This window comes from Furipterus horrens, unplaced genomic scaffold (assembly GCF_987537825.1).
Source record: "Furipterus horrens unplaced genomic scaffold, mFurHor1.1.pri manual_scaffold_15, whole genome shotgun sequence".
Taxonomy (NCBI): domain Eukaryota; kingdom Metazoa; phylum Chordata; class Mammalia; order Chiroptera; family Furipteridae; genus Furipterus; species Furipterus horrens.
In genome coordinates, this window is record NW_028327185.1 from 8625939 (window position 1) to 8653364 (window position 27426).

At 48.1% G+C, this 27426-nt stretch overlaps 1 protein-coding gene across 1 annotated transcript in view; it reads right to left on the reverse strand.

Moving 5' to 3' along the window:
• The window catches only part of DUSP10 (dual specificity phosphatase 10), a 35390-nt gene extending 11331 nt beyond the window's left edge, over positions 1-24059 (reverse strand). The window contains exons 1-2 of the mRNA XM_090263429.1: positions 23933-24059; positions 20954-21807 (exon numbers count right to left, since the gene is read on the reverse strand). Coding sequence (XP_090119555.1) covers positions 20954-21764 — 811 coding nt within the window. The 5' untranslated portion in view covers positions 21765-21807; positions 23933-24059. The remainder of the gene's footprint in view (positions 1-20953; positions 21808-23932) is intronic.
• Between the last annotated feature and the right edge of the window lie 3367 nt (positions 24060-27426).

Below are 27426 nucleotides of genomic sequence, written 5' to 3' on the forward strand. Positions count from 1 at the left end.
AAACCTAGCATTCTGGAAATAAGCTAATACTTGACTATAATACACACCAAACACTAAAAACGGTAACTTTTGCTCCTTCCTAATCTTTGTCTAATTGGCCATATGGTTTCAGCTACATTTTTGGTTCTGTATACTTTTACAACTATTTTCAATGATTAACTGGTTTGGGGGAGGGGCTCTTAGTTCTTATGTTTTAAAATATATTGCTTCCTTTGGTGGATAGAATCTTTGTAATGCACTACATAAAAGTAATTTTAAGAAACCTCCTCTCTCAATACTGAGCTCAAAAAAAGTGAACTGAGTCAGAAAGATCCAATCAATGATTTAGGAACAGGGATGAAACCAAAATGAAATTTTAACTGTGTGCTGTCCAGGAAAAGCTGACCCTGCTTGTTTTTATCCAATTTAAAAGACTCCCCTCTGCTCACCTGACCCCGCCCTCCCAGTTCACGAGACCCCCTGCTGCAAGAAGAGAGCTGGGGATCCAAGGTCAGCCTCCTGCAGTAGCTCAGCTGCACAGAAAAGGCAACTTCTAGTTCTGACCCCAGGAAGGGAGGCGCCCTTCCAGGCCCCCTTCCGGTGCTGCCTTCTTTAAAGCTTTAATGAGTAACCAGTGTTTAGGATACAGCAAGTTTAATTTGCGTGTATTTGACTAACACAGGCAGATTGTTGGAGAGGCTACTCCCCAAGTATGTAAATACAGCCTGTTTCTTTAAATCTGTTACCTCATTTATTTACATTGAGAACAGAAAGCATTGCCAGAAGCAACAGCTGATGACAGTCATGTAATTTTCCACAAAGACAACAATCAAAAAGCGTTGTGTTATTTTAATGAACAGATGACTTCTCTGTGAGCGGCACTCAAAGGGGGAAGGTCTCAGGGTTCCCACAGCCAGGCTCTCCCCCAGGTGGTGCAGAAGGAGTCACTGCAACTTTAAGGAAGAGCCCCTTTTGTCCCTTCCTCACCAGGGCCAGCTGCATCCCTCCTTCTGTCTTCCTCCCTCCCTCTCTGGTATCCTAAACCCCTCAGAAGTGTAAGAGAGAAAACAAGAGAACAAGATACCGGTGGGAGTGGGGGTGGGGGTGGGGGCGGGGGCGGGAGTCTACCTAGACGCTTGAACTTCCAATGAATCCACAGAATATCTTTTAAACCTATTTTCAAAGGGTCAAGAGTGGCCAAGTCCCCTTGGCCTCGCCCAATCACAGGGTTAGGCCTGTCAGTGCAGGGAACCGGCCTTCACATCCACCCACCAGGGCCAGCCTCAGAAAGCTCACTAAGAACCTGCGGGAAGGCAGGGGCCAGCTGGCATCACTGACTTCTCCCAGCCACTCCCTGGGCCTGCACTGGCCAGAGCAGACGCTCCGGTGGGCTCAGTTGTTCCCTTCACCCCTAGTCCCTGTCAGAAGGTCAGTCTGGGCATGTCATTGTCATCGGGAGTTCATCTCACTAACATAAAGGCCAGTGAAAGAAGTGAAATGGTTTTATAAACAGGACAGGGCTTGGGGACTCATCAAGTGAATGGCTTTCCATTAAGGAGACACCTATCAAAACACGGGCTGGGCATGTGAAGGGAAGAGGGCCGACGGGACAGCCACGTTCAAGCCCGTGCCCATGAAAACCTGCAAGTTCACATTTCCCTTTGCCTTCTCGGTGTGGAAACTTTACCTGTGTTAGCACAGATCAACCAGTTCCCAGGGAGAACGGGTCACCATAAACACTCAGCTCAAGCCTCTGGGTCTTCTTAACAGGCACACCAGTTATAGTAACATTTTTTTCACTTTTAGAACCTCTTTTATCTAAGAGCAGGGCCCCCCCACCCCCCAAACATCCTGGGGCTTGAGTGACATGCAGAAGATGTCCCTTGCCCCTCCCCTCCTCACCCTCTCCCCACTGGTCAGGGTCCAATGGGAGGAGATGGGTGATAACGTAAAAACCTACAAATAAAAAGGTAATAATTAATTATAAAGGCCACGCTACTCTCCAGTTCCTGGGTGTGTGGGTGGGAACTAATTAGATCCCAAGGAGCAGAGGCGAGGGAGTCCAGGAGAACAGCTAAGGCCGAGAGAACCACACTGCGGCAAAGGCAGACACCCATGAGGCCTGGGATGATTCAAAGGGGCCTCATGCGGCAGGGAGACAGGAACCAGAGGAGGCCCCCGGAAGTCTGCAGAAGGCCTCTTAGGCACATTATGCAATTGGGGTTCTACTCTAAATTCAGTGGGAGCTCCTGAATGTTCAGAAATCCATAAAATGTGACCAGTACATGTTTGAAAGAAAAACAGAAAGAAAGGGGGGGAGAGACAAAGGTGTTAATTTACCAGCAGGTGCAGCATACCTGAGCTCCAACACCTGGGCAAAGTCATACACTTTCTGCCTCTGAACGCATTTTTCATACCTGCAATGGACTCATTTATGCACCCTCCCATTTGTACGCTGAAGCCCTGACCCCCAATGTGGTGGCATTTGGAGATGGGGCCTTTGAGAGATAACTAGATTTAGATGAAGTCATGAGGGTGGGGCGCTTATGATGAGATCAGTGGCCTTATAAGAAGGGACACCCGAAAGTTTGCTGTCTTTCTCTCTCTCCCCTTCCATTAGCTAAGGACACAGAGAGAAGGTGGCCACCTGCAAGCCAGGAAGAGAGACCTCATCAAGTCTAACCATGCTGGCACCCTGGTCCTGGACTTCCAACCTCAGACCTAATATAGCATCACTGTTAATTTTGATTCCCAGTAGAGCTTAATTTTTTTTTTAATATCAATTATACTTCTTCCTTTCAAAGAACCACACCAAAACCTGTAGACTGACAGAGAACCTGACCCCTGGGAGCTAACCCAATTTGGTATCACATCTTAAAGTCAAGCCAGGAATGGTCCAAGGACAGGATGGGGATGCAGTCTAAAGGGCCCGCATGCCCATATGAGATAAGGAAGGCCATGGAGCCTTCCAGAACCTTAGTTCTGTTAGCCAGCTGCAGGCAGAGAAGCCCAGTCCTTTCCCAGAGACTCTTACCGCCTCCTTAGTTATGCCTTCCTTGTGAATCAGTGCTGGCCCTGCCTTGCCTGCAGCATCTCTCTGGGTCAACGAATATTTTAGCTGGAGGCTTTCCGTGTATTTGGGAGGCTACTCTATACCTTTCCTGTTCACTAAAAAGCTCAATACTGGTTAATCCATCAAGATGGATTAAGGGAAGAGGGGGAAAAATCCATGAGCTCATACTGGAAGGCTGCAGGGGAGAGTACTCTAAAACACAAAGCTATATTTTTCCCAAGAGCTCAGCCACACTCCATCATTGTTTAAGTCTCTGAAGAGAGGGAAAACATTCTTGGCTTTTCGGTGCAGAAGTTTAAATAATGAAGCATTGCTAAACAAACAAACAGAGGGAAGCCCAGGAAAGCTATTCATTAAATGGGTCCACTGGACAAAAGGAAGACTGTTGCTCAACCACCCCCCTCCCCAGAGGATCGACATTTATCCTAGACCCCAAATTAAACACATCACAGCTTCAGAGCAAAACTATGTTTCCTGATGGGATTTAAGTAGAGCCCAATTAAATAAATCTCTGGAAATATCAAGAGCAAGCCTCGAGGGAGAGCATATTTCTACTGTGAAACATTCCCAGTGGAAATTACATTCACAGAAGGTCATCTAGAACCATCCATGACAAGAGGCAAGGAGGAAAGGCAGGAAGCAAAAGGAGGTTATGCCGGCAAAGCCGCGCGGTTCCATCGCTCAGCCGTGTATGAAAGCGTATGGCCAACAATGCGCTGTGCATCTCAGCTTGCTTTGAATGAAACCCCCAAATCCAAAGTCACAGCTTTCACAGTGATGTGTTTTCATCTGACCCGGAGGTCAAAGAGCTGTGGCTTAGGGAATTCAGAAAGTGGTTGGGGAAGGGCTCAAGCGTCAACCTCAAAATCTGAGCCGTTTTTACTGAACCAAGGTTTTCAGTTCACAAAACACACAGGGGCAACTTCCTCAAGTCTCTGAGTGGAATTCTATTTTTGGCGAGGACACTAAGCAAGCCCGAGCATTACCAATCAACTGCCAGGAAGAGCAGGCACGGGCTCTCCTTGGACAAGGACTCACCCCGCCGGCCATGGCCAACTGTCACGCCACCCCGTGAGGGCTGATCTTGAAAAGGTCAGCGTGAAGCCAGGTGAGGCTTCCACGCAGAGAAATACATGAGGTTGCATGATATCAGCAGCTAGGGTGTCCCCACCTAGTGGACCACCTTCTGAGATTAAGGGGAAAATAACCAAAAGGCCAGTAGGCCTCTAAGGAGGTGGGCTACGATTCCACACTGTCGCCATGAACTTGAGGCTAAGTAGAGGGCCAGCCAAGTAACGGTCAGTTCAACCTGGGACATGTGCAAATGAGAGATGACCTGGGGTGCCCCCCACATCTGACACCGTCGGCCTTCTCAGCCACATCCCCTTGAAGCCCTGCCTAACACTGCTCAAGGTGACAGAAGTCCTGACCGCAAGGACTCAGAACACAGCCCTCTTCCCACACTGAGTGATACTGGGTTCTAGCTCTGTGACCTCTGTTGCCACTTCTCTAAAATTAGGACTTTGGATAATCTGTAAATTTCTCCCAATTCTAACATTTTATGATGTCAACATGGCTCCGACAAGCCTGATGTCGATAAACAATGGCGAGGATGAGCCCAGCTGTTGCCGGGTGTGTGCAGCCTGGGTGACCTGCTTCTCACCTCAGGGCCTTTGCACTTGCTGTTCCCTCTTCCCAGAACTCTCTTCCCCTTATTCCTGGCATGGGTGATTCAGATCGCGGATCAAGTGTGATTTCTTCATAAAGGTCTCCCCTAACATTCGATTCATGGCTGCCCTCCAATAGTTCTCTTTCATTATATCATGAAGTTTTGAAGTTTTATAACCTTCAAAGCACTTAGCACTCTCTGAAATTACTTGTTTATTTCTTCACTTGTTTATTGTTTTCATTATTAAAACGTGGCCCCCAAGAATACCAAACTGCTGTTTGTCTAAGAAGAAGCGGGGCATAAGAGTCTGCAGCAGTGCGGTTCAGGCTGCCCCAATACGACAGTAGGATGACCTCGGCAAGTTGCTTAGCCGTTTTGTACCCTAGTTTCCTCTTTTTTTAAATGGGGCTAATAAGGGTACCAAGAGGCAACAACAGAATTATTGTGCAAACTTAATGAGCTAATACTGGCAGTTATTAATAGAAATGGAAAGCACTGGTTAGCACTGGGAGCAATATAGTGAGTCCGCACTTAACATTGTTGATAGGTTCTGTGACTTTAGGTGAAATGGCATGTCACAAAACCAACCTTACCATAAGCTAATTGATATAAACAAGAATCCTGTTCTTATGACAGCTCATCGACATTATAACAACATGATGCTGAACAAAACAATGTTATTCAAGGACCTGCTATGCATGATTTGTATAGTAGCTGCTCATTAAATATTTCTAGATTAAATGAGACGAGAAAGTCCAGTTAGATGTAAAGCACCTATTATGTGCTGTTCAGCATAATGCCAGGGATTCGGGAGATTAAAAAATTAAAAAGTATGTATTGCCTGATGATAAGTCTAATAAGAAAAAGGAGGATGAGGGAAAACTTAGCAAAAAGAAACACTGAAGATGCCCCTGAAATGATACCATCAGCTGTGACTCACATGTGGCAGGTGTAGGACCAGCCAGGTGAATTCAGCACCAGGACTTGGAACTCCCGTCACCCCACCTGGATGGGAAGGAGGGCTGACAGACCTCATGAAGAAGGGGCACCCTGCAGGAGTGCCAATGTGACAAACAGCCCTGCCCGGGGAGGGCTAGGATCCATGCTGATTCCCACATGGTGGCCTTTAGCCCGTTCTCCTTTCTCCACGTCTCTCCTCTGGACACTGTATAAGTGATGAATGGTGGCTCTGGGTGGGAAGCAGCCATGAGAAAGGAAAAGAGGCTTAAGTGGGAGCCCTGGGCCTGAGTGATATCAGGGAACCGTGTGGGGGAGCCCTCAGTTCAGTCCGGCACATTTATTAAGCGATAAACATGGGCCGGGGGCACGGTACCAAGTATACAAAACCCAATAAGCTTAGGTGGGGCCCTCTCCGAGCTAGATGGCCGCCCACTCAGACACAAAGATGGTAACGCTGGGAGACTCAGACAGAGTGTCTTCACCACCCCTGGGGACCGTTTCTCCTGCCTCCTGATGAAGGGATGCAGCACTGGACCTAAAATCAGGAATGCCGGGTCCCCCTTGTCCACCTCATTAACCGTGCACCTTTGGGCACACTAACCTCAAGGCCATTTTGAAACGTGAGCATATCATAAGAGCTTTTTCTTCAAACACAGGAGTGCCCTCGTCTCTAAAAAAGGGCAGTCACAGCCCCAGCTCTGTCACAGGGGGAATATTATGGGAACTAGTGAAAGGTGGGCCTGGGGCCTCAGGGCCCTGGCCTGACACGTTCAGGCACAGAGTGAGAAGACAGCGGTGAATTTTCTGTGCCTTTTCAGCTGACTCCGATGAACCTGTTCTGTCCCTCCTAGGAACTGGGACTGACACTCCTGCAGTTACTGAGAGCGGCAGGAAGCGCCGCTGAAGAGGTAACCAACTGTCCCCAACCTTAAAGCCAAACAGCTCCGCAGAGCAAGCCTGGCATAGTGTGAAAGTGCCCAGGGCTGGCCCGATTGGGCAGAAACCAAGTCATCTCACCTGGTAAATGGATCTTCCCTTGAAAATGTGACAAAGTTTACGTTTGTCTTTCTTAGAAGCATACCTTCCAGGGTGGCCCCAAGATGCTCTTGGGAAGTGCACTTTGTAAGAGCTGGTGACATAAGAGACCTTTGCCAGACAAGGACCAGGACTGAGCATGAAGAGAATGATCATGGTTAGCATGACCACAGGCAAGAGACAGTGTCTATTGTAAGAAGGGAAGGAGCAACCAAACCAAAAAAAGAAAACTAAAACACATGGCATCATGGTTTAAAAATCCAAACAAAAGCCCTCCCAAGAAAAGACAACAATTGAGTTGAACACAGTGTTGATGAAATGTAACAGGACACACACTTTATAAGTATGATTCTAGGCCTCGCGAACTATTTAAAAAAACAAACACACCACAAACACTCCTTAATCATATGATCCCTCTCCATCAGTTTCCTATAAGGAACTCAATCCCAACATCAATAATTAAGAATCTGGTAGCAAAGAGGTGTCAGTACCCATGGATGTCACCAGCAGTCACGTGGTGCTGTCTGGGGGAGGGGACCCCAAGTGTTGCAGGCTGGAGGGGACTAGGGGTGGTGGCGTCAGAGGCTTCCCTGTCTCCAGACTGAGCCTAGTAGTCAAAAGCGGTTGCTGGAAGACCGAGGCATTTTACAAGTCTAGAATCTAACTGGCCGTAATCGCCCAGGACATGGGGTTAGGGAGACAAGCAAATTGAGCCCCACTGCTTAGTGTTCCCAGTCACTGTGCCCAGTGTACTTCCAGATGACAGAAGTCTACTGCAGAGCAAGTCTGAGCCCAGTGACAAAGTCATCACAGACTCCACGAGTAAAGAGCACAGTCCCCACTAAGACTGTCCCCACTCAAGGGGTTCCCAGGCTACCAACAATTCCAACCAATCGGCTAAAAGTTCTGGTAGTCTACCCGCCCCTCCCCCCGCTCTCCTCTCTCCTCCCCATTTGGATAATTTACTAGAGAACTCAGGAAAGCACTATCCTTACTGTTACCGTTTTATCATCAAGGATACAACTCAGGACCAGCCAAAGGAAGAGACACAGAGTGGGAGGAGTGGGAGGTCTGGGAGGGTCGAGAACACAGACCTCTGGTGCCCTGAGCACCCATCAGCCTCCCAGCACGTCCATGTGCTCATTAATCAGGAAGCTGAACTGGGCTTGGGTGTCCAGAGATTTTACTGGGGTTTCACTACACAAGCGTAATTGATTGGACCATTGGTCATGTGGCTGAACTCAATCTCTACCTCCTTCTTCCTAGGAGGTGAGGCTAATACAAGGCCCCCACCTCCTAATCACATAGCTGGTCTTTCTGAAGGCCGACCCCTATTCTGAATCATCTCAAGAACATAAGCTCGGATGTGAGTAAAGGCTGCCTTCCAGGAACCAAGGACAGAAGCCAGACAAAGTCTAGTATACAACAGTTCTGTAGTGGCGAAGAGCATGTTCTTCAGAATCAGCGCAGAGACTGGCTTTCTGCTGTGTGACACTGGGCAATGTACCTAACCTCTCTCAGCCTCAGTGGCCTCATCAAAAACCTAGGATTAATAATACTGTTATTACCACAGAGAGATCAGCACCACTCAATAGAAATGTTAACGCCAGCTACCAGGGAACAAAATTGTTTTCTAGTGGCTGCATTTTAAAAAGTGAAATGAAAACTGGTAAAGTTAATATTAATAATATAGTTCCCTTAACATGTCCAAAATAGTACCGTTTCAACATGGAATCAATAGCAAACTAATTATTAATGAAATATTTTACATTTTTCTATTCAAAGTCTTTGAGCTCCAGTAGGTATTTTACCCATGTAGCACATCTCAGCTTGGACGAGCCCATTTCAAGTGCTCAGTAGCCATGCGCGGCTCATGGCTGCCGGACTGAACAGCACAGATGGAGACAGTAACATGCTGTGTGCGCATGTGCACACATGTGTACGAGCAGTGACCAACGCCTACAATCTAAGGGGCAGTAAGCCACCCGGTGCCGGTCAGCTCCCCCTGGACATCAAATAGCCGCGCTCCTCTCGGGAAAAGAAACACTGCAGCTTGGAGCATCCAGATCCTGCTGTTTGACTCCCAGACCCCCACACCTCCCTAACGCACATTTGAATACTGGCAAAGTCCGGCGGCCATGCACAGTAGCTTTCAGTGGGCAGAGCTGTCCTTAGGGCACTGTGCCGCCGGATGGGGACGCCTCAGAGAATTCTGAATGGCTGAGGAGCAGGGAGGAAGGAGGCATGCAGGGAGGAGCCTGTCCTGGCCCTCTCAGACCACCACCCAGGGTCACCGCTCAGCCACCAGCGAAGTGTGCCAAGCCAGTGACCCTAGTCTGTGCCCCCTGGAAAAAGCTTTGCATTGTAAATCCAGAAAAATGTCAAGTCACTAGTAGGGGACTGATTTCAAGGTAATTATTTAGGCAGCTTTGGAGCACCTGATTCTTAGTCCCCAAAGCATTCTGAAAAGTTTCTAAAATGATGCAGATATTGATGTGAAAGCTCTGACTTTCTGTCCCACATTCAGCTTCTCCCAATTTCTGTGAGAGAGCTGCCTGTCACCCTATCACTCATTCATTCAATTCATTCATTCTCAGTGGCGTGGGGGTGGGCTGCTGAGCCAGCCTCAAGGCAGAAAGAAAGAGGTTCCCTAAATAAGAGTGGACAACTCCATTTTTACATAATACGTTCGATTAATTATAATGAATTCAGCCCAATTCACACACTTTATCAAGGAAGACAAGCTAATTATCTGTGGGAGAATTAGCACCTATTTAAAGGGCATTTTACCTCAATTTAGCAAGAAGAACTAATGGGCATTGTCTTTCCATTCTGATAGACTTTTTGGACTGCGTTTGCTTAAGGACTCTGAAGATTTCAGCAATGTCCTAAAACCCCAGGGTTTAAAACAGGGGGGCGGGGGGTGGGGAAGGGTGAAAGACACAAACAAATCACACAGCGCCTCACAACCAGTCACATTCTTTCTGCTGTGAGTGCAATGACGTTCCTTTCAAAGTGTCTTCCTAACAGCGTGGACTGGGAGTGACTCATGTGTACGCCACGCGGTGGGGTGGGACCCGCTGCACCATCCACTTTCACAAGGGTTTCTGGTTTTTCGTAGTGCTGAGTGGGGCCCCTACACTTCCCCCCAACTCTGCCCACCGAGGGAGAAGCCCGAGGCTGACAACACTCTCCTCATGAGGCTCTGTGCACGGTAGGCACAGTTGGAATTTGCGCAAAGACCTGTGATCAAGGATCAGGACTTCGCTGCTCTTGTCTTCTGAAGAGAAGAGCAAGACGAAAAAAGGAAAGGAAGTTAGTGATGTGATAGAGCCATGAAAAGCTTTGTAACACAGAAAGAACTTCTGTAATGACTACACAGGAAGCAAAAATAGAGGCACTACCAAGTGGAAACGAGTTTCAGTTTCTATATGAGAAACCCTGCAGAATATGCACATATATGGGTAAAGAATGAAGAGAACATGTGAAAACAAAACTAGGCCAGTCAGGGGGATTCATATATCATCTGGTTTCTTTCTTTCTAAAACTTTCTTAATATTCCAACAGTGGGTAGGTATCTGATTGAGTCTTTGCTAAGACTTCATTTTATAAGATTTCCTTACAGAGAAATAGTACAGAATTTTCCAGTATGGTACTGATTCAGAAAAAGTTCTGATGTAGTTATCCATCTACCCCCACTAGAAATACTGGGGTTTTCCAAACCTTTAAATAAAACTATCTACGAAGCATTGAAGAGGTCTTCTTTAGACTGTACCAGTGATGTCAAATCATTTTACTGAATCATGTCACCCATATATCCCCTGGATAGAAGTAGATGCTGACAAATGATTATTGTAGATATTTGATATTATAACTGTGGTAAATTTTTAATAAAGGTTAGCTTTGATGCATCTGGCATTGTTCAAACACTTGTACATAGATTATCTAATGTAATCATCAATCAATCCCATGACAAAAGTGTTATTAATTACCCTCCACATGTTATGGATTAGAAAACAGAGGCACACCACGTTTACTTTGCTCAAGTTCATGCGTCTAATGAGTGGCAAAGTCAGAATTGAAACTCAGCATCTGGCTCTAGAGTCTGCGCTGTTAACCTCCACACTCTACTCCCTCTGTTAGGAAAGACGTTAAATTCCTAGCAGGACAGCTGAGCACAGATACAAGAGAGCAGGCTGATTCACGGAGAAGTCACGTAATAACTCATTACAAAGGGAAAGAAAAAGAAAACATGGCGTGACCTGGCCAAACACGTGCACCCACAAGAATTGCTTATTGAATAACAACTCAGATACAAACTAAAGGATTATATTCCCGCTGGGATTTTTACAAGTGACTGAGCTCGGAGTTAGGAAACACGGACCCCATGCCAGTTCTGCTACCAGCTCTTTGTATGTTTTGGGTGAGTCACCAGTTCCATGTCTGTAAAATGGCACAGTTGAGACAGATGTTCAGTGATCTGCCTCAATGGATGCGACCCCCAAAACAGGCTTCCCGGGGTCCTTCCTGCTGTCCTTCAAGAGTGCCCAGTATGCTCTTTCCAGGGCCTGCCCTGCCACACTCCCAGATCGCCTGAGCTGTTTTTGGCTTAGACTGGAGAAGAGAAGATGAAAGATAAGGAAGGAGAGAGAAGCAGAAGAGAACAACAATAAGTAGCAAAGAGTTTGATAAGGTCCCCATTCACTTATCTCAGAGAATTAACTTTCCCAAAGGTAATGATAACCTAACTAGAGATTCCTCCTTGACACCCTTGAGGTGGGAAGAAAACCTATAGTCAATACAACTCTGCACGCTAATAGCATGGATAATGGATATAAAACGTAAGCAACCAAATACCTTTGGGTCTTAGAGTCTTTGGGATGTACAATCATCAAATATTCCTTCTTACCGACCACATCTAACTTTGTATCTTTCTTCTCACCCGCCCACTCCCCATTCTAGAAAGTGAGTGAGAATATTACTATGTGCAGAAGAAGGAAGCAGCACCCTGATATCCACGGGCTGCCAGAGAACACATTCTAAGGTTCTCCCCATTGACCACGCAGGGAGCAAAAGCATACCAGCGCTACGCCCAGGCTCTACCCGGGACCAGCTGAGTGACCTTGGACTAGTGTGTGGGCCTCTCTGAGCCTCAGGCACTCATACGAAAATGGGAGTGTTATCAGGGGATAAAGGGCTCCGAGCACAGGGTCTGGTGTATAGTAAGCATCTCATGAGTGTTAGAGATAATTACTGAAGCTTCCAAATGTTTCTCTAATCAATCTGTGACTCCTTAACAACCTCCGCCAGAACCAAAATTTGAAGGTTCCCAAAGCTGGGATGTAAATCAGGGCGAGGTCACTGAAAAGCCACCTCTGCTCTGAGGGTACAGAGTAGGCCAATCTCCTTGGCACTGATTTTTCAGTTGAGGCGATACCAAAAAGGAGGAGAAAGGAGAAAGTATTATAACTTAGGGTTCCTGGGGGAGGGGGGGGGGTCAAGCACAGGGAGACGGAGTGTTAGAAATGAGATCTGTAAGTCACGTGTATCAATAAATAGTATCTGGCCAGCCTGGAAAGAACTTGAGCTTTGAGATCAAAAGAACTGGGTTTCGATTCCTGTTCTGCAACTCACTGGTTAATAACAAGGGGAAAGGGGCAGGAATATTAGTCTGTTCCTCAGATTCACATCTGAATAACTGGAGATTTGAAACCTGTCTCAAGAAGCTGAGCTGGGAACTGAATAAGACACATACGACAGACCCGTGCGTAGCACGTAGAAAGCATTCAAGAGCTATTACTTTTTTTTTCAGACTATCTGGATAATAATTTTCTAATTTCAAGGATGATAGGCTGGTCAGACCCAGAGTAGTTATATGGATTAAGTGATATTCTGCTGTCAGATTAAAATATCATTGCATGAGAATCATAAGACCATCCTTACAAAGTCTTATCAAAATGTGCTATTTTAATAAAACTAGAAATACAAGACCCAAGAAATGTCCCCTGTTGCTCAAGGAAGATCCTCTTACAAGTCTGTGTCTAGTCTTCTTGTTTTAAGAGAGAAGCAGACACTCTGTGATAATGAAACCTGGGACCTACGTCTAGGAGTGGGGAGATACTCTCCCTGTCACCCCAAGAGTGCCCTCTGGCCTCACACTGTCCTGTTCTCGCTACTCCCCTGCCCCTCCCCCCTCCACTCCCAGTTTATTTTTTCTTCTCACTTACCAGTAGTAACAGCTGGTAATAGTTAGCCCAGTGGTAGCAGACCTTGGGGCCATGATTCAAAGAATGTGGGATGGTTTCTTCCATTGAATACACATAGAAGTATTAATGAACTAGATAGTGATGTTCTGATGCCAAGTGGTCACTGCCTCCTCACCTGGGGACACTAGGAAGATCGTTTGAGCTGACATTATAACGTGAGAGGTTTATGCTTCTCAAAGGGAGGAGGGGGCCGACGGTCCTCCCTGGCTCAGACCACTTCCTCTACTGCTCGCTTCATGGAGAAACGGTCCCAGCTCCATGGGAAGACAAAGCAAACGAAACACTTTGTTGAAGCGCTCAGGAAGTTTGGCTTTGTTTTGTTTTTCATGAAATTTGAGTCTTAGGGGGTGAAAAAAATGACGAGTAGCCCTTTACCACAAATGAAACCTGAAGCGCGATACAGAGCTGGATGAAGCTGCAAACCCTGTGCTCCCTGTTGGTTATCGTCCATCCACTCTGCCCGGCACGTCATCGGGGAACAGCCTCGCGTGAGACGCATGCTCATTTCCTCACCCAAAAGCATAGGCTCGCGGTCCCTTTGCCTTCAAGTTACATAAAATATAGGTCCCTCCATCCCACCTTTTAAGTAATAATAGATGATACAGACATAAGCTGGGGATTGGGGGTGGGGGGGAAGGATGCTAAGATCTTCCTCTTGGCTTATGCATAAAACATCTCAAGAGTCAAAGGCTTCACAATGAGAAACACCACTACAGCACCTTGAATTCAACATGCATGTTTTCTAACGTTCTACAGTAAAATTCAGGCCGTGGCTTATACGCCTCCTTTTCTCTTCCCTCTTAATTTTTCTTAACTACTAAGCATATGCAATATGAATGTAGTATATACGGTGTATGGAAACACAGCCAATAAAAATATGTCCAAGAGGGACAGATTTAGGGGACACAACACAGCTCTGTGGTAGCCCTGTCCCTGAGAGTGCTTTCTAATTGGACTTGCAACCTTTTTTTTTCTAAGTAGGCCAAAATGTTGTTTTTGAAATATCTTTTATAATGCTTGTTTCCTTAGCATGTCCTCTTCTCATAGATGGCATGCAGGAAAAAAAATAAACACAGGCCTCGTTCAGATCAGCAACACATCCAAAATTAGTGAGGTCCAAATTACAAAGTTCCACTCTAGTGCACAAGCCCTGCCATCCCCGAGCTTCTGAGGGGGAGAGAGAACATGGATTTCCTTTCCTGTTAAAAACCGACCAATTTCAAAAAAAAAAAAAAAAAAAAAAGTTATTTCTTTTCAGATCAAGAATGTGGGAAGAAAGTCTGCTGGCCCGTGAAGATGTGCTTGGAAAAGGCCAGACTGTCTTGTAAGGGGAAAAGAAAAGACAAAAAGGCCAAATGCCACACAAACAAGCCCTTCCCGGGAGAATGACATTTGCTAAAGGAAGCTGCTCCCTTGACAAGACTGTGTGGCAGAAGGTAATGAACATGACAAGTGGGTGTGTGGCCATCACAGGGGCAAGGATTGGGAAACTTGGTCTGGTTTGCAGACACTCTCGTTCCAGCATTTAGACAACAAAGAAGGCTAGTCCCTGGCACACATACTTAATAATATTTGTTACATGGGTCCCTTTTACTCACAAGGCCCTTGCCTACGTGGAGACTAACCCACCCAAGTTTCTAGAAACCTGAGACACTTAGGTTCAGGGGTGCATTTTGATGCATGTTTTCTAGTTCCTCTTTAAATTCTTAAACTCCCGAGAAGATGGGATGAAATCAGCATTAATATTTGACCCATATTTCTAGGACTCAGGTCAAGAGCGGGCTCATGAGTTGCTGGCTTCAATGTCCTTTTAGTTCTGGACTGCAATCTGAAAATTCAACAAAGAAGATCAATACTCAAAATGATTGACTAAATATATTACCTTATGCTATATTTGTATGGTGTACATTAGATAACAGTATGCACACAGCAGTCTATCGACCTGGCAGACCTATTTTAGCCCTAAGGACCAAGGCTCTGAAATTAATAATGCATGTGACCTTGAACAAGTGATAAAGTTCTCTAGGCTCCATTTCCGCAAAGGCGTACTGAGAAGACTGGACTAGATCAACGGCTCTCCAACTGTGCTGCACGTTAGAGTCACCTGGAGGAGGTAATAAACGCCCGATGCCCAGGCTGTGCCCCGACCAATGTGATCAGACTCTCTGGAGGTGCGGGCTGAGTGCCAAAGGTTTTAAATCATCCCAGTTGATCCCAATGAGAAAACGACCGAACTATGGGGACCACTAAGTGTGCTTCTTGTTCTCAAACCTGGGCTCCTTGAGTATGAAAATGGTGAGGTGACCCCCCCTACCCCTCCCCCTCAGCCCCCTCCCCCCACGTCTTGGGATTAGACTCTCTATCCTTAGTACGTAAAGTAGTGTGCCCTTATCGGCTCCCTTGAATTAAGCTGCCTGTGCCCTGCAAGCCTACACATTTTTATGCCCAGACTGCTCCCCAGCACCGCTGGGACAGGGGGACTCCAGCTGCTCGTGACACTGAGCCTTCGCAAGCAGGGCAGCTCCTGCTGGAAAGCTTCCGCCTAGCTCCTTTGGGTGCCTGAGCTCCACGGTGGTGGCCAAGCGTTTTTCTTTTCCTGTGATTTTATCAAATCTCCCTGCCCTGACCCTGCCTGACCTTTTTTTTAATCCAATCGAAAGTCATTAGCTACCACTGCCAGCAGAGGAGTTTCTTGAACTTGTCCTTGGCAAGGCTAACTTAACTGATCTGAATTGGTAAGGCCACGTGGTTCACACTTAACATGCTCCCATAGTACTGTACTTAGAAAAGTTGTCACCTCACCCCCCCCCAAAAAAGCTCACACACTCCATGTCTAATGGAAGAGGTTTTGAAAGGGCCCAGGGGCTGGGGAGCAGGCCCCGGGGCGTGAGTTACTGAGAGCTGTCGAAGTGCCAGGCACTTTATTTACGTCATCTCAGTTTGCTCTGTGGTGTTGAAATTATTCCTATTTTACAATGGAAAAAAAATGGGGATCTGAGAGGTAACCCGAGTTGCCTAGGAACACCTGTGGCCGCACAGCGGAAAGGCCTAGATTTGGAGCCAGGTAGAAGGGAGCCAAGCCGCACTCTGCTGAGCACAGGGAATGGGGAACAGCTGGAGTCAAGGCAGAGGTGGAGAGCTCGCTTATCTCTTCACTTACAGGTTAATTAGGAAGGAGGGGGGTACGAGCAAGAGCTCAGAGAGAGGACAGGCAGCTGTCAACCAGTTCAGGAAAGGGGTTCAGGATCCCCTTGAAGAAACGAGCAGGCTTTTCAAGGACTTCCCTCGTTTTCCCTTCACATGCGATGTCATCCCAACTCCGAGCTTGGAGACTGGCTCAACATAAAGCACACTGCCCCCTCCTTGCACCTCCCCTTTTATAGTCAGACTACAATCCCTATTCCAAAAATAAGTCAGCCCGAGGAGAGGCCAGGAAAAGCAAAGCTTAATAGTTGTATGCTTTCACTATTGAGTTATGGGACATTAGTTGGACAAATTTATCATCACATTTTCACAAATTCCCCTACAAATGAATAATTCTAGGATAGGCCCAAATTACTCTGGCCTCTTGACCTAACATGTTTTTGTAATTACTTGGCGCTCCAACTGTATGCTACTTAAATTAGGGAACAGTCACCAAGTTATTTTTAGGCCATAGCAACACACACACACACACACACACTGCTGTACCTAGCTTGTTATTTGTACTCTTTCTGAAAAGCACCATCATTCCTGTTCAGCCAATAGTAATCATAATATCAGGCTGCGTGTTTGAGTGCTTACCCTATATGAAGAACTGTTTAGATACTTGGCACACATAGTTCATTGTTTTCCTGAACTGCCACTATGAGACAGCTACTATTAGGTCCTCTTTTCATAAATGAGGAAACTAAGGAAATAAGGGATTAAGCAATGTGCCCAGTAAGGGGGAGAAGCAAGACTAGAATTCAGACGGACTGACTTCCAAGTCCAGCCTGAATTTCTCCACCATTTGGTACAAAGCTAGTGTTTGGCGTGTTTGGATGCTAAACAGAGGTTCAGAATAACAACAGTAAGTTTGTGAATATAGGTACGTACTCATAACACCCCTGAGAGACGAGAGGAAAACTTGTACCTCCCACAAGACAAAGCAGAAAGAGAAAGAGTATTTTCACAGGGTCTCTGGTTCCTGAGCACAATCATTCATTCTGTGATCAAACTCAATACTGCCTGTAAGTGTTGACTTCACTGTTCTTGTTCACTGTGGGAGAATGTGCAATCTATGTTGCTCATTTCTCAGGAGTTTTGATGGAAAGTTTCATAGTAGTAAAGTCTGACTCCCTACATTATTCCACCTTCTCTATGTATCAGCCTCCTGAAATGATTCTCTCTCCTCCCACCGCTCCCAATAAATGCCTCTGGTACAGAGGCAGGACCGTCAGTCTTTGTTTTGCGACACACAGAGCAGGTACGAGCATGGACCCTGATGTACCTGTGCAGAACGGGAGCGAGGGGCCCCAATTACCACCTGGAGCCCCCACTTGGAGGAAGGACTGCTTCCGCCTGCGGGTCACAGCAGAATTCTAAGTTTGCAAAATTCACAAAAATGGTCACATGACATTGTCCATACTATACTATAAAATATCCCCAGCCCTATTAATTTTAACACATTAAATTTAAGCATAAAACATATTTAAATACATTAAAATACTGTCTATTCTATAAAACTTTTCAACCACAAAAGAAAGGGCAAATAGTAATAATTGTTCAATCTGGTGACAGGTATATGGGTGCTCACTAGACTCTTTCCTCTTTTTCTATACATTTGAAAATTTTTACAATAAAAATTTTAAAGGCATAGACAACCTTTAAGGAGGAGGTGGCAGTGGCCTATCCTTTCTTACTTAGGAAATGACAAATTATTTCCCTGAACCCAACTGTGGGAGCCTTATAAACATCACAGCAAAGCCGGGATCTCTCATTCTGGAAGGCCTAGAACTGTCCAGCCTTCTTATCCAGTGTGGTGAAAAATCATATTAAGAATCAAGTTTGGATAAAATGAATTATAATGCTTTCAAAGGTTTTGCAAGTCCCTAAATATTTATTCATTTCTCCAGGCTAGGTGGGAGCTCGGGTCTGAGGCCAGTTTTTGCTTCAGAAGCTGAGACACAAACGTGGATTCGGACGTAGGTCACCGCAGAGAGGAGACTGTAAGTTAGAACGGTCACTTAATCTCAGGGGCTTGGGCACCTCTGATCACTCCCTTCCCAACCTGACACAGCATTACTAAAACGGCAGCTGAGCAGCCGTTCAGCTTGACAGGCAGCACCAAACATGGAGAACATGGAATTGAAACAAGGGGTCATTAAACTTGGACAGGGTGGGTAGCAACCAGTGTTTACAAACACACACAAGGGCAGCAGGTGGGCCAGCCATAAATTACCCGCGATTGTACTGAAATCTCTGAAAATAAATTAATGAGGCCTTCGACGTTCCCACTTCAGAAGACTCTCTCCGTCCCACCCCCCAAATCTTCCTTACAAAAACCACTCATTCCAAAATGGTACCACCACCGCTCTGGCTAAAATAAAATCTTACATCCCCAAGGGTGGGGGCCCGTCAAATGCACCTCGGCAGAGAAGCCAGACCAGAATGGTCTGCTTGCCCCACTCAAGAGCCTAGAAGGAGTTGCTGGCCATGCCTTCTGAGAGACGCCACCCGTTCCTCGCTCAATGGGGCTATGGCATAACCTTCGGTTTGCCCCGAGGAAAGGGCCCTGGGGCATCTTGGCATTGTGCCCTCCTCCTTCCCATCATGGTCTCAATTTTAGGCCATCCCCCCCAAAGAGTCCAAAACCGTAATGACGATAATAATAAATAAAGTAGGTTACAGACCCTTTTGATCCCGAAGTACATATTTTCAACCAAATTCTCAAATATTTGAAGAAACCCCCCCAAAGCTACAAATAATCCAACCTCTACCGCCAGCGCGTCTTCCAGGCCGCCCGCCGCTGCGTCTCACCAACCCGAAAATGACGAGCGCTCCCAGGGGCCTCCCAGGGCGCCCAGTGGTGAGGTCAGCAGCGTGGCCGGCCCCGCCCCACTGAGGCAATCTCACTCCCTGACACGGGGGAACAACCCAGGCTGCCTGGAGCCTCAGCTCCATCCGCAGGGAAGTGGGCAGGAACCCCACTGTTGTCAGGAGCACCCAGGAGACTCATTTCTCAGTGATTGACAAGCCACCCCCGTCTACAATAATGCTTACGGCCTAAATTGAAGGTAAGGTCTACAACTCCTCCTAATCACTCATGTGTTCAAGTCCAGGGTCACCTTAGTATGTATTGTTTGAAGCCCGCCCTCAGACCATATAGACGCAAAATGACTGCTTTTCCTCAACAACATCTACTCTGCATGAGCAGAGAGGTAACCATGAGGACCATTGACGACCCCTCTGTCTGCTCCCCAAGACAAACTATTACAAATGGGGTATGTGTAGGTTGTATTTTCTCACCCGAAAAAGCCAAGCCAAGCCAAGATCATGGTTAGAAAACACAAGCTGGGTGAACTTACTGGGAATCATTCAAAGTCAACCAAAGAGCAATAAAATACAGAGCTACACAGAGGAAACCTGAACATACCCGTAAACCCAAGAAAACCCAGGAATAACAACAACAACAAAAAATAACTGGCCACTGCTGGAACTCTCTGGATACAACCAGCCTCCATGATGCCATCTTCCCACGAGAGCCCCCTAGCCCTAAGGGAAGTTGAGCCTTTGTTGTAGTTGAGTCCAATGAGAGCGAGTTCAAGGGTAGTGGGGGTTGGGCAGCGGGGGTAGAGCAAAGGAATCCAGAGCCCTATTTCCACCAACGCTACTTAACAAAAGGAAGAATGTGTCTGAGCAGAGAAGAAGGGGAAAGGCAGAGCTGTCTTCACAAAGGCGAAACAATTCACTTGCTCAGCTCAATGGTCTATTCCAGTTGAGATACGTAAGATGTTCAAAGGAAGCTTTTGGTCAACACAGTTGAGGAGCCGGGTGGCGATGTGGCCCAGACTATGTACCTTTGCTCAAACTAAGAGAAAAAAGATGACTATCTCTCAGACAGACAGAAGACGCCAAAGAGGAAGAATGGGCTGCAGTGCCCCAGGGGATGGCACTGGAGGGCAAAGAGGCACAGCCAGGGATGCACACAGGACAAGGGCTGCCGTACTAGGTTAGGAGAACAATGGGTAATTCATTCCTCCTGCCAGGGCTCCACAACCATGACCTCAGAGTTATTCTGCACTGAGTGTATTAAGGCAAGTGACCCACCACCCCATCCTGGGAGGAGCCATGATGCCAACAGTTGTCAGGTGCAGCCAGAGGGGACAAGGAGTTCTTAGGACTATTTCCTAAGAATGACTCTGTCTTCCTTAGAGCTATGGCCGAGGAACAGATATTTTTGGTGAACTTATATTGTGGGGCCTTATAATAAGGATCTCTGCCCCTCTGTACTTCACTTTATAAATCACATAAAATCCAAGCTGGTCAGAGAGGCGAGACAGAGGAAGAATTTCCCACGACAAGAACCGGTACCTGTAAGTTTGCCTGTAGCTGACTACAGTGATGCTTCCTCAGGTCCACCAACTTGGGTGAGGCCTGAGAGACAATAACTTTCCAAGTCGTGACTGACTGAGTGCTACCAGCCCGGGCGTGACTTGAGACACCATTTGGTGTCATAAAAGCCCCTTTTTAGAAAGATGAGGAACATCTCAGAGAAGTGAAATGACTTGCACAATGCAAATTAGGTGAGGCAAGACCAGAACCCAAATCTTCTGCTGGGTTTCTCTCCCTGAACCAAAATAATTAAGAGAGGGCATGGGAGGGCAGACAAGAAGAAGAAGGTCTATTCTGGTCTTTGGTAGGTAAGGTCAGGAGAATGCGGGGACTGCTCAGAGGAAACCCCGAGTGACCCCGGGGGAAGCAGGAGTGTGCTGGGGAAGGGGACATTACCTTTCAACACCAGGGGTTCCTTGCCTTCTCTCTTCAGGGACTCCAGGACTATATGAAGTGGCTGCGAAGGCATCACTCGGCTCGGCTCATTGGTATTCTCATCATAAACTATAATTTCTTTGGAAAAGATCCTCTTGAAGGAGTCCTTGCCTTCCCTACAGGAAATCAAGTCTAAGACAGTGATTTTGCCCTGCTGTAGCCTCCGCCGGCTGATCTTGTCGGCGCAGTTAATGTGGACAGCTCCTTGGATGTGGCTCTTGTTGTACTCCATGAAGGGCCGGCAGTCAATGATGACAGGGCCCTGGCTCGGCAGGTGACTCTTGCTGCATTTGGTCATCTTCTTCGCCAAGTCATTGGGGTAGATTATTTTGATGCTGGCTAGCTGCTTTGGGGTCCCTGCCACAGGGCTGCCCACCCCACCTGATGGACTTAGAGAGCCTGTGTTCTCATTGTTGTTGACCATCTGGGTGGCAGGGCAGGTGCTAGAGGTTCCGATGGCAGTGGTGGCGGAGCCAGCAGCAAGGGCTTGGGTTTGGGCCTGATTGTCCTTGTCGTAGGTTGCCACAGTGCAGCAGCTGGCACTGCTGCATCCACAATTCAGGGAGCGGGCAGAGCCGCTGGATGAGGGCATATACGTCAGATTCGCAGCCTTTAGGGACACAACAGTGCTGGCGATGACGCGAGGGCGGCCGTTACTGCCTGGGGCGGCAGAGCCAAGGTAGCTAGAGTCTAAACAAAGGTTGAGATCCTGAGGCCGGACGGGCCTAGACAGTGCCACTACTACCCTGTCGTCTAAAGGAGACGGAGGCATGAGGAGGCTGAGAACTGGCAATTCAAGAAGAACTCAAGACAGTCTGTAAGGAAGGGGAGGGGGAAAGAAAGAATAAAGTCACGTGACACAAAAGGCAGTCTAATCCAGTCCCTAGGAGAGGCCACTGCAGCCCTCTGAGCAGTCGTCCTGGTGCCCTTTCTCATGCTGCTCTTGAGGCTTGAAACTCATTTTACGGATTTAAAGAGAATGTCAACTCCAGGACCCTCATCTATTTGATCACTAAGTCTAAGGTTAAGTGTGTATAGTGTATGCATATGCTGATGAACAACCTTTCTTGGACCTACATCAAAGTTCAGCCTTAGAGAAGGTAAAAGCACAAAGAATTAGAAACTCTGAAGACAGAAAGGAAGGCTCTTAAGAAGTAACTATTCTGGGCCTCATTTCCTGGGTGGAAGTATAGGGCAACTCTGAGAAAGACCCATCTGTCCACCCTTGTATACTTTCCATGTCATTTCTTACCCACTGCAAAGGCACAGGAGTGACCAAGAGCACTGGCATGGCTCACAGAAATATACAGCAGCTAAATATACATCGGGGCGATGCCAACTTTCTGTGGATCAGAATGAAGGTGCCCCCCTAAGTGAGTCCCTAGCTGGGAGCTATTCTTGCTTTCCATTTGACTGAGCCCTTTGAAAAGCACACACAGTCATATCAAAACCTCCCGTGTTTCCTCTTAGCCTCTTATTAATTAATCTGCATTTCCCCTTTCATTACAAACCGGTATTCTAAAATGAAGCCCCAAGCCAAGGAGCCAGGTCTGGAAACCCCAACCCTGGCAGATCTATCACCCTCTGCACCCTCGCCACCGCCACCCCCCACCCCGACTCCTGCCTTTAAGAAAAGCACCACTTTATGACTCTCCTCTCTCCTGCATTTCCCCGTGGGCTCAGACTGTGCATCCTGGAGCTCTCTCAAAGGGAGGCAGGCACTGTGAATAAGATTTCAATCCCACACAGATACACCCCTCTTCAAGAGGAGGAATTCCATAAAGATGACTTCCCAGGTAGCCCATCCCTGTTAAAGGAGGCAGTGAAGTATTGCCCACCGGGGGTCTCCCTCCTGTCTAGAGAGGGCGCCTGGAAAGAAAGGGGTAGTTCCTTGCTCCCTGTAGGCACAGGGGCACCCTACAGCCCGGCCCGTGGGCTCCTCTCCTCTTAGCCATGCACACAGAGGAGAGACCAAACCCTATGAGAGAATTACTCACCTAAACGAAGTTTAAGAGGTGTCTGGAAAAATGTCATCTATCATTCGTCTACACACGGCCGTCCCCATTTGCTGACACAGAGCCCAAGTGTCACAGGCAGAATCCACACACACGCGCGCACGCACACACGGGCACGCACCCTGCACATCTGCAGATCCCCACGACTCGGGTTTCTGTCACCCACCTTCGGATGGGAGCGAAAGATCCAACCCCTTCCCTCCCGCCGGCCCTTCCTGCTCTCTTCCCCCCCTTGCGTAGTATTTTTTTGAAGAGCAAGTACTATTCCAGAAGCTATAACTGTTTCCCAGCTGGAGCAAGCGGTGAAAGTCTTTGCTATTGTGTTACCGAGTAGGGCACGTCCCAGAATCAACAGCCCATTTCTCCTCGGAGAGGGACACACAAGCGTGCCCACGGGGACACGAGCTGGGACCCCCACCTCCGCACGGCGTGTGCGGCTCGCACATGCACGGAGTGTATAAAGAGATCTGCATCCCTGCAGCAGAGGGTCGGGCGGCTCTAGAGCCGGTGAAACCAGCCAGAGCGGCCCGGGAAACCGCCCCGAGAAATCCCGAGCTATCCCCTCTCCCTTGCGGGTCGTCCCTGCACCTCTAGGCAGAGGCTGGAGAGAAAATTAAGTGGCGAGAGAACACTCCTTCCCCAATCCTAACATCCCCCTTCGCAACACAGCGCACGAACAAGCCCCGGGCATTTAAAACTGCCGCAAAGCATCCCAACACACCCCATTTTTTCTTCGCCCCAAACCCAAAGAGACTGCAGAGAGAGTAAACGCACGGGGCGGCGTGAGCCAACAGCCGGAACCTTATTAACCTCACCTGCTGTGGCGCCCCGCGAGCATCGCAACACGCAAACACACGCACGCACTCACACTCACGCCGCCTCACACTCCCGGGCTCGAGGAGTCGCCGCGGTGACTTCCACTTACTTCATAAATAAGTGCAGCCCTCCACCATCTGGCGCTCCGCTTCAGTGTGGATTCGCACATTCAGCCCCCATTCACTTAGCTTCATTGATCTCCAGCAACAACATAGTTACTTTCTCTTTTGCAGGACTGTAAATGTAAGGTTCGGGGGGGGCGGGGCGGCTGCCGACCGACGCCGCGTTGGACCAATAGGGATCCGGGAAGTGCTGACCGTTACCTCACAGCAGCCCGCGGCCAATGGGCGGCTGGAGGGGGAGGAGATTGAGGGCGTGGCCTCGGCTCTTTAAGGAGGGTAGCTCCTACGCCGCTCTGGATCCCGGGTGTTATAACACGGGCGGTGATGTCATTGGCAACCAATCAAAAACTTAAAAAGGGCCAGCCGGGGCCCGCGAGGAGCAGCTGCTCTTTATTTACATGTAAACCGAACCAGCAGGATGCAGTTAACCCTTTCCAAGACTGAATTGTCAATTGGCCGGACTAAGCCGCTCCGGCTCTAACTGGCTCTGCCCACTTGACGGGATCCCACGGAAACCCCTCACGCGGGAGAGATCACGCGGTCTCTTTTTTATTCCTTCTTACTTAGGACGGATGATCAAAAGTATCGGAGTAACTTTCTGAAGGCAAGAAACAGCAAGAACAATCGCTGTCCCTAAAGGGAAAACCGGGTTCTTCGAGTGGCTCGAGGCGACTTGACAAACCCTAACCTAGGATTCACGGACATTGCAGACCAGCTAGCGCCGGGACGGTGGCGAGCGCGCAGCCAGGCGCATCGCTTCTGTTCCGGCCCGCGTCCCCGGGCCAGCCGTTGGGGGTTTGGGCTCGGACGCAGCTGGCGAGCGGGCCGCGGGGCCCCGGACAGTGAGGCCCCGCCAGCAGCCAGGGGGGCCGCCCCGCTCGGCCTCGCGCCGCCGAGGGGCGTCGGCCGCCCGCCCGCAGATGTCGCTGCCCCTCCGGCTTCCCTACTGCTACCCCGCGCGGCGATGGCGCGGCGCCCTCTGGCTCGCCGTTATCTGCGCACCGGCCGTGCCCCCGCCTCCCCTGCTTACTTGCCAGGACTCGAGCCTCAGCACCAAGGCGGCGGCGCGGAGGGCTGCTCGGAGGCGGCTGCCTGGGCTCTGGCCGGAAGCTACAGGGGGCGCACCCCGAGCGGTGGCACGGGCGCCCCCCGCCTGGGCCCGGCGTCCTGGGGCTCGGGGTGCGCCCACCACGCCCCACGGTGCGGCCACCGCCCGCCTGCACCCCCCTTCTCCCTCCTGGCGCGCAGGGTGCCCGCGCTGCATCCGCCTTCCCCGCGCGCCTGGGCAGTCGCCAGCCACCCCGCAGGGCCCCAGGCAAGCCGAGGGCCTCCAGCCCGGAGCTTCTGGAGCAGTCGCGACTGGCGGAAAGGGAGCCTGAACTCGGTGTACATCAGCCGAGTCGCGCCGCCGAGGGGTCGCTGGCCGAGGTGCGCGTCCTCTGGAGGAGTGGGGCCGAAGCTGGCCTGCCTGCACCGTGTCTGGGAAATCTCAGGGAAACGGAGGGAAAGTTGTCTTGCGGTAGGAACAGGAGTGGAGATGCGGAGATGGACTGCAGAGAGTCTGCATCCAAGAACCCGGGAGAAGTAGAGCTGTTTCCTTTATCCCGCTCCTGGCTCAGAGAGGCAGGGCCCAGGAATGAAAGGATCGCGGTGCAGTGAGACGCCATGAGCATGACAGAGTGTTTGGCTAGGATTTCTCTCACCAGACTGAAGGTGTTTGGAGACAAGACTTCAGGCTCCAGGCCTGATAAGTCTGCTAAGTGGTAGCGACATATGCATGTAATTGCTTTAAGTGCAGATCTGAAATCAGAAGATGCCAAACCATGGCCTGCTGGCCAGCCTCTGCTCAATGCACTATTCAGAGAAATCCCCTTGGGTATCTGCGGGGGGCGGGGTGGGGGGGCCCCGGGGTGGGGTAAGATATATGCATATACACACAGTCTAGCTTTCACACCAGTGTTTCAAATGGAGGTAAATGCATACAATCATCTTAAACGGGAAAGGATTTTTGTAGCCTGTGTCCACTCACACACGAACACACATACACAGTGGTTGGGGTACACCCATTGGTTCTCACACCCTTGGGGATCAACAGGTCCTGGCCAGGGACGTTGGGTTCTGGGTACTTTCCACAGAAGTCAGACAAGAACTTCCCCGAGGGTCTGCCCTGGATCTCTTAGAAGCTGAAATAGCTAAGGCATCCCTCACCACAGATGATTATTGGGAAGAAAATGTTCGCTAACTTGGTTAAGTCCTGATTCTGATGCACATCCGTTGCGTCTCTTTATCCAGTCACTGTGTTCATTCATTTATCTGTGAAACGGGAATACCCCAATTAAGAGGGGGGAAAAGGGGGGAAAATTCTGGTGCCAGTGCTCAGGGGGAAAAAAAGATTGCTGAGCAAAGGCTTTCAGTAAAAAGGCATTATCCTTGCTTCAGGAAATGGGGTGCCTCAATTTAAGGGTACTTATGAACTATAAATTATAAATTCATTGCCAATACCCCAATATCTAAGCCCCGACGAAGTAGGGACTTACACAATTGCAGGAGAGTTCTTACCAGCTTTTCCTATGAGGCCCAGGAGGGGAAAGTAACTTCAAAGAGAAATGTAATGCATTTAATATGATTATTTTATTATAGTTTCAAACAAGTGATTATAATTAGTTGACTAAAAATGAAAGCCACCTAGGCTGAAAAATTGGGAAATGATGGCAAAATTTCTCATGATTTGTCAAACCTGAAACATGGAATAAACATGTCATTAACCTATACAAAGATGTAATTATTTTTTTAATTAGGCATCTCTAAGTGTATAGTTTATATTCAAATTATAGAGTGGTAAAAAATCAGATTATAGATGGATATTTTTTCAGTTGCTCCTCTTCTAAGATTCTTTTCTACAAAAAGAGATGCTGTTCCTATTTTTTGAGTCATTAATGTGAAAATGCTGTCTAAAATATGCCCTTAGATTTAAATTTATAATACCAGCCAGCCAATGGTTATGAACCTGGACTGTATACAAATAACCAGCAGAGCCTTAATGTTCCATTCTAGTCCCAAAGAAACAGCAAAGCATCTTTGTTGTATTTTAATGTTCTTTGTTCCTACAAATAAACATCATAAGAAAAATGTTGTTTCTTTCAGTGCAAAGTACTATGTGTTAAATCCAAAACATGAAGGTAACTTCATGGAATGAAATTATAAGATATAACATGGGTAATGTTGAACAAAGGCTTTAATTAAATGACTTTTTTATGTGCACTCAACTGGTTCCGTGTGTGGGATGATGGCAGAAGGTGGGGACTGGTTGAGAATCAGGTTTTCAAAATAATCCTCAAGGTCAAGATGGATTCCTGGAGGTACTAGAATAAAGGCAGAGTGAAGCTTAGAGAAAACTTAGAAATAATAAATCCCAGAATAAAGGTGATATTAAATCATCAACAAGTGGAGATTGGAAAAGCCAGGTGGCAAGCATTTGAGG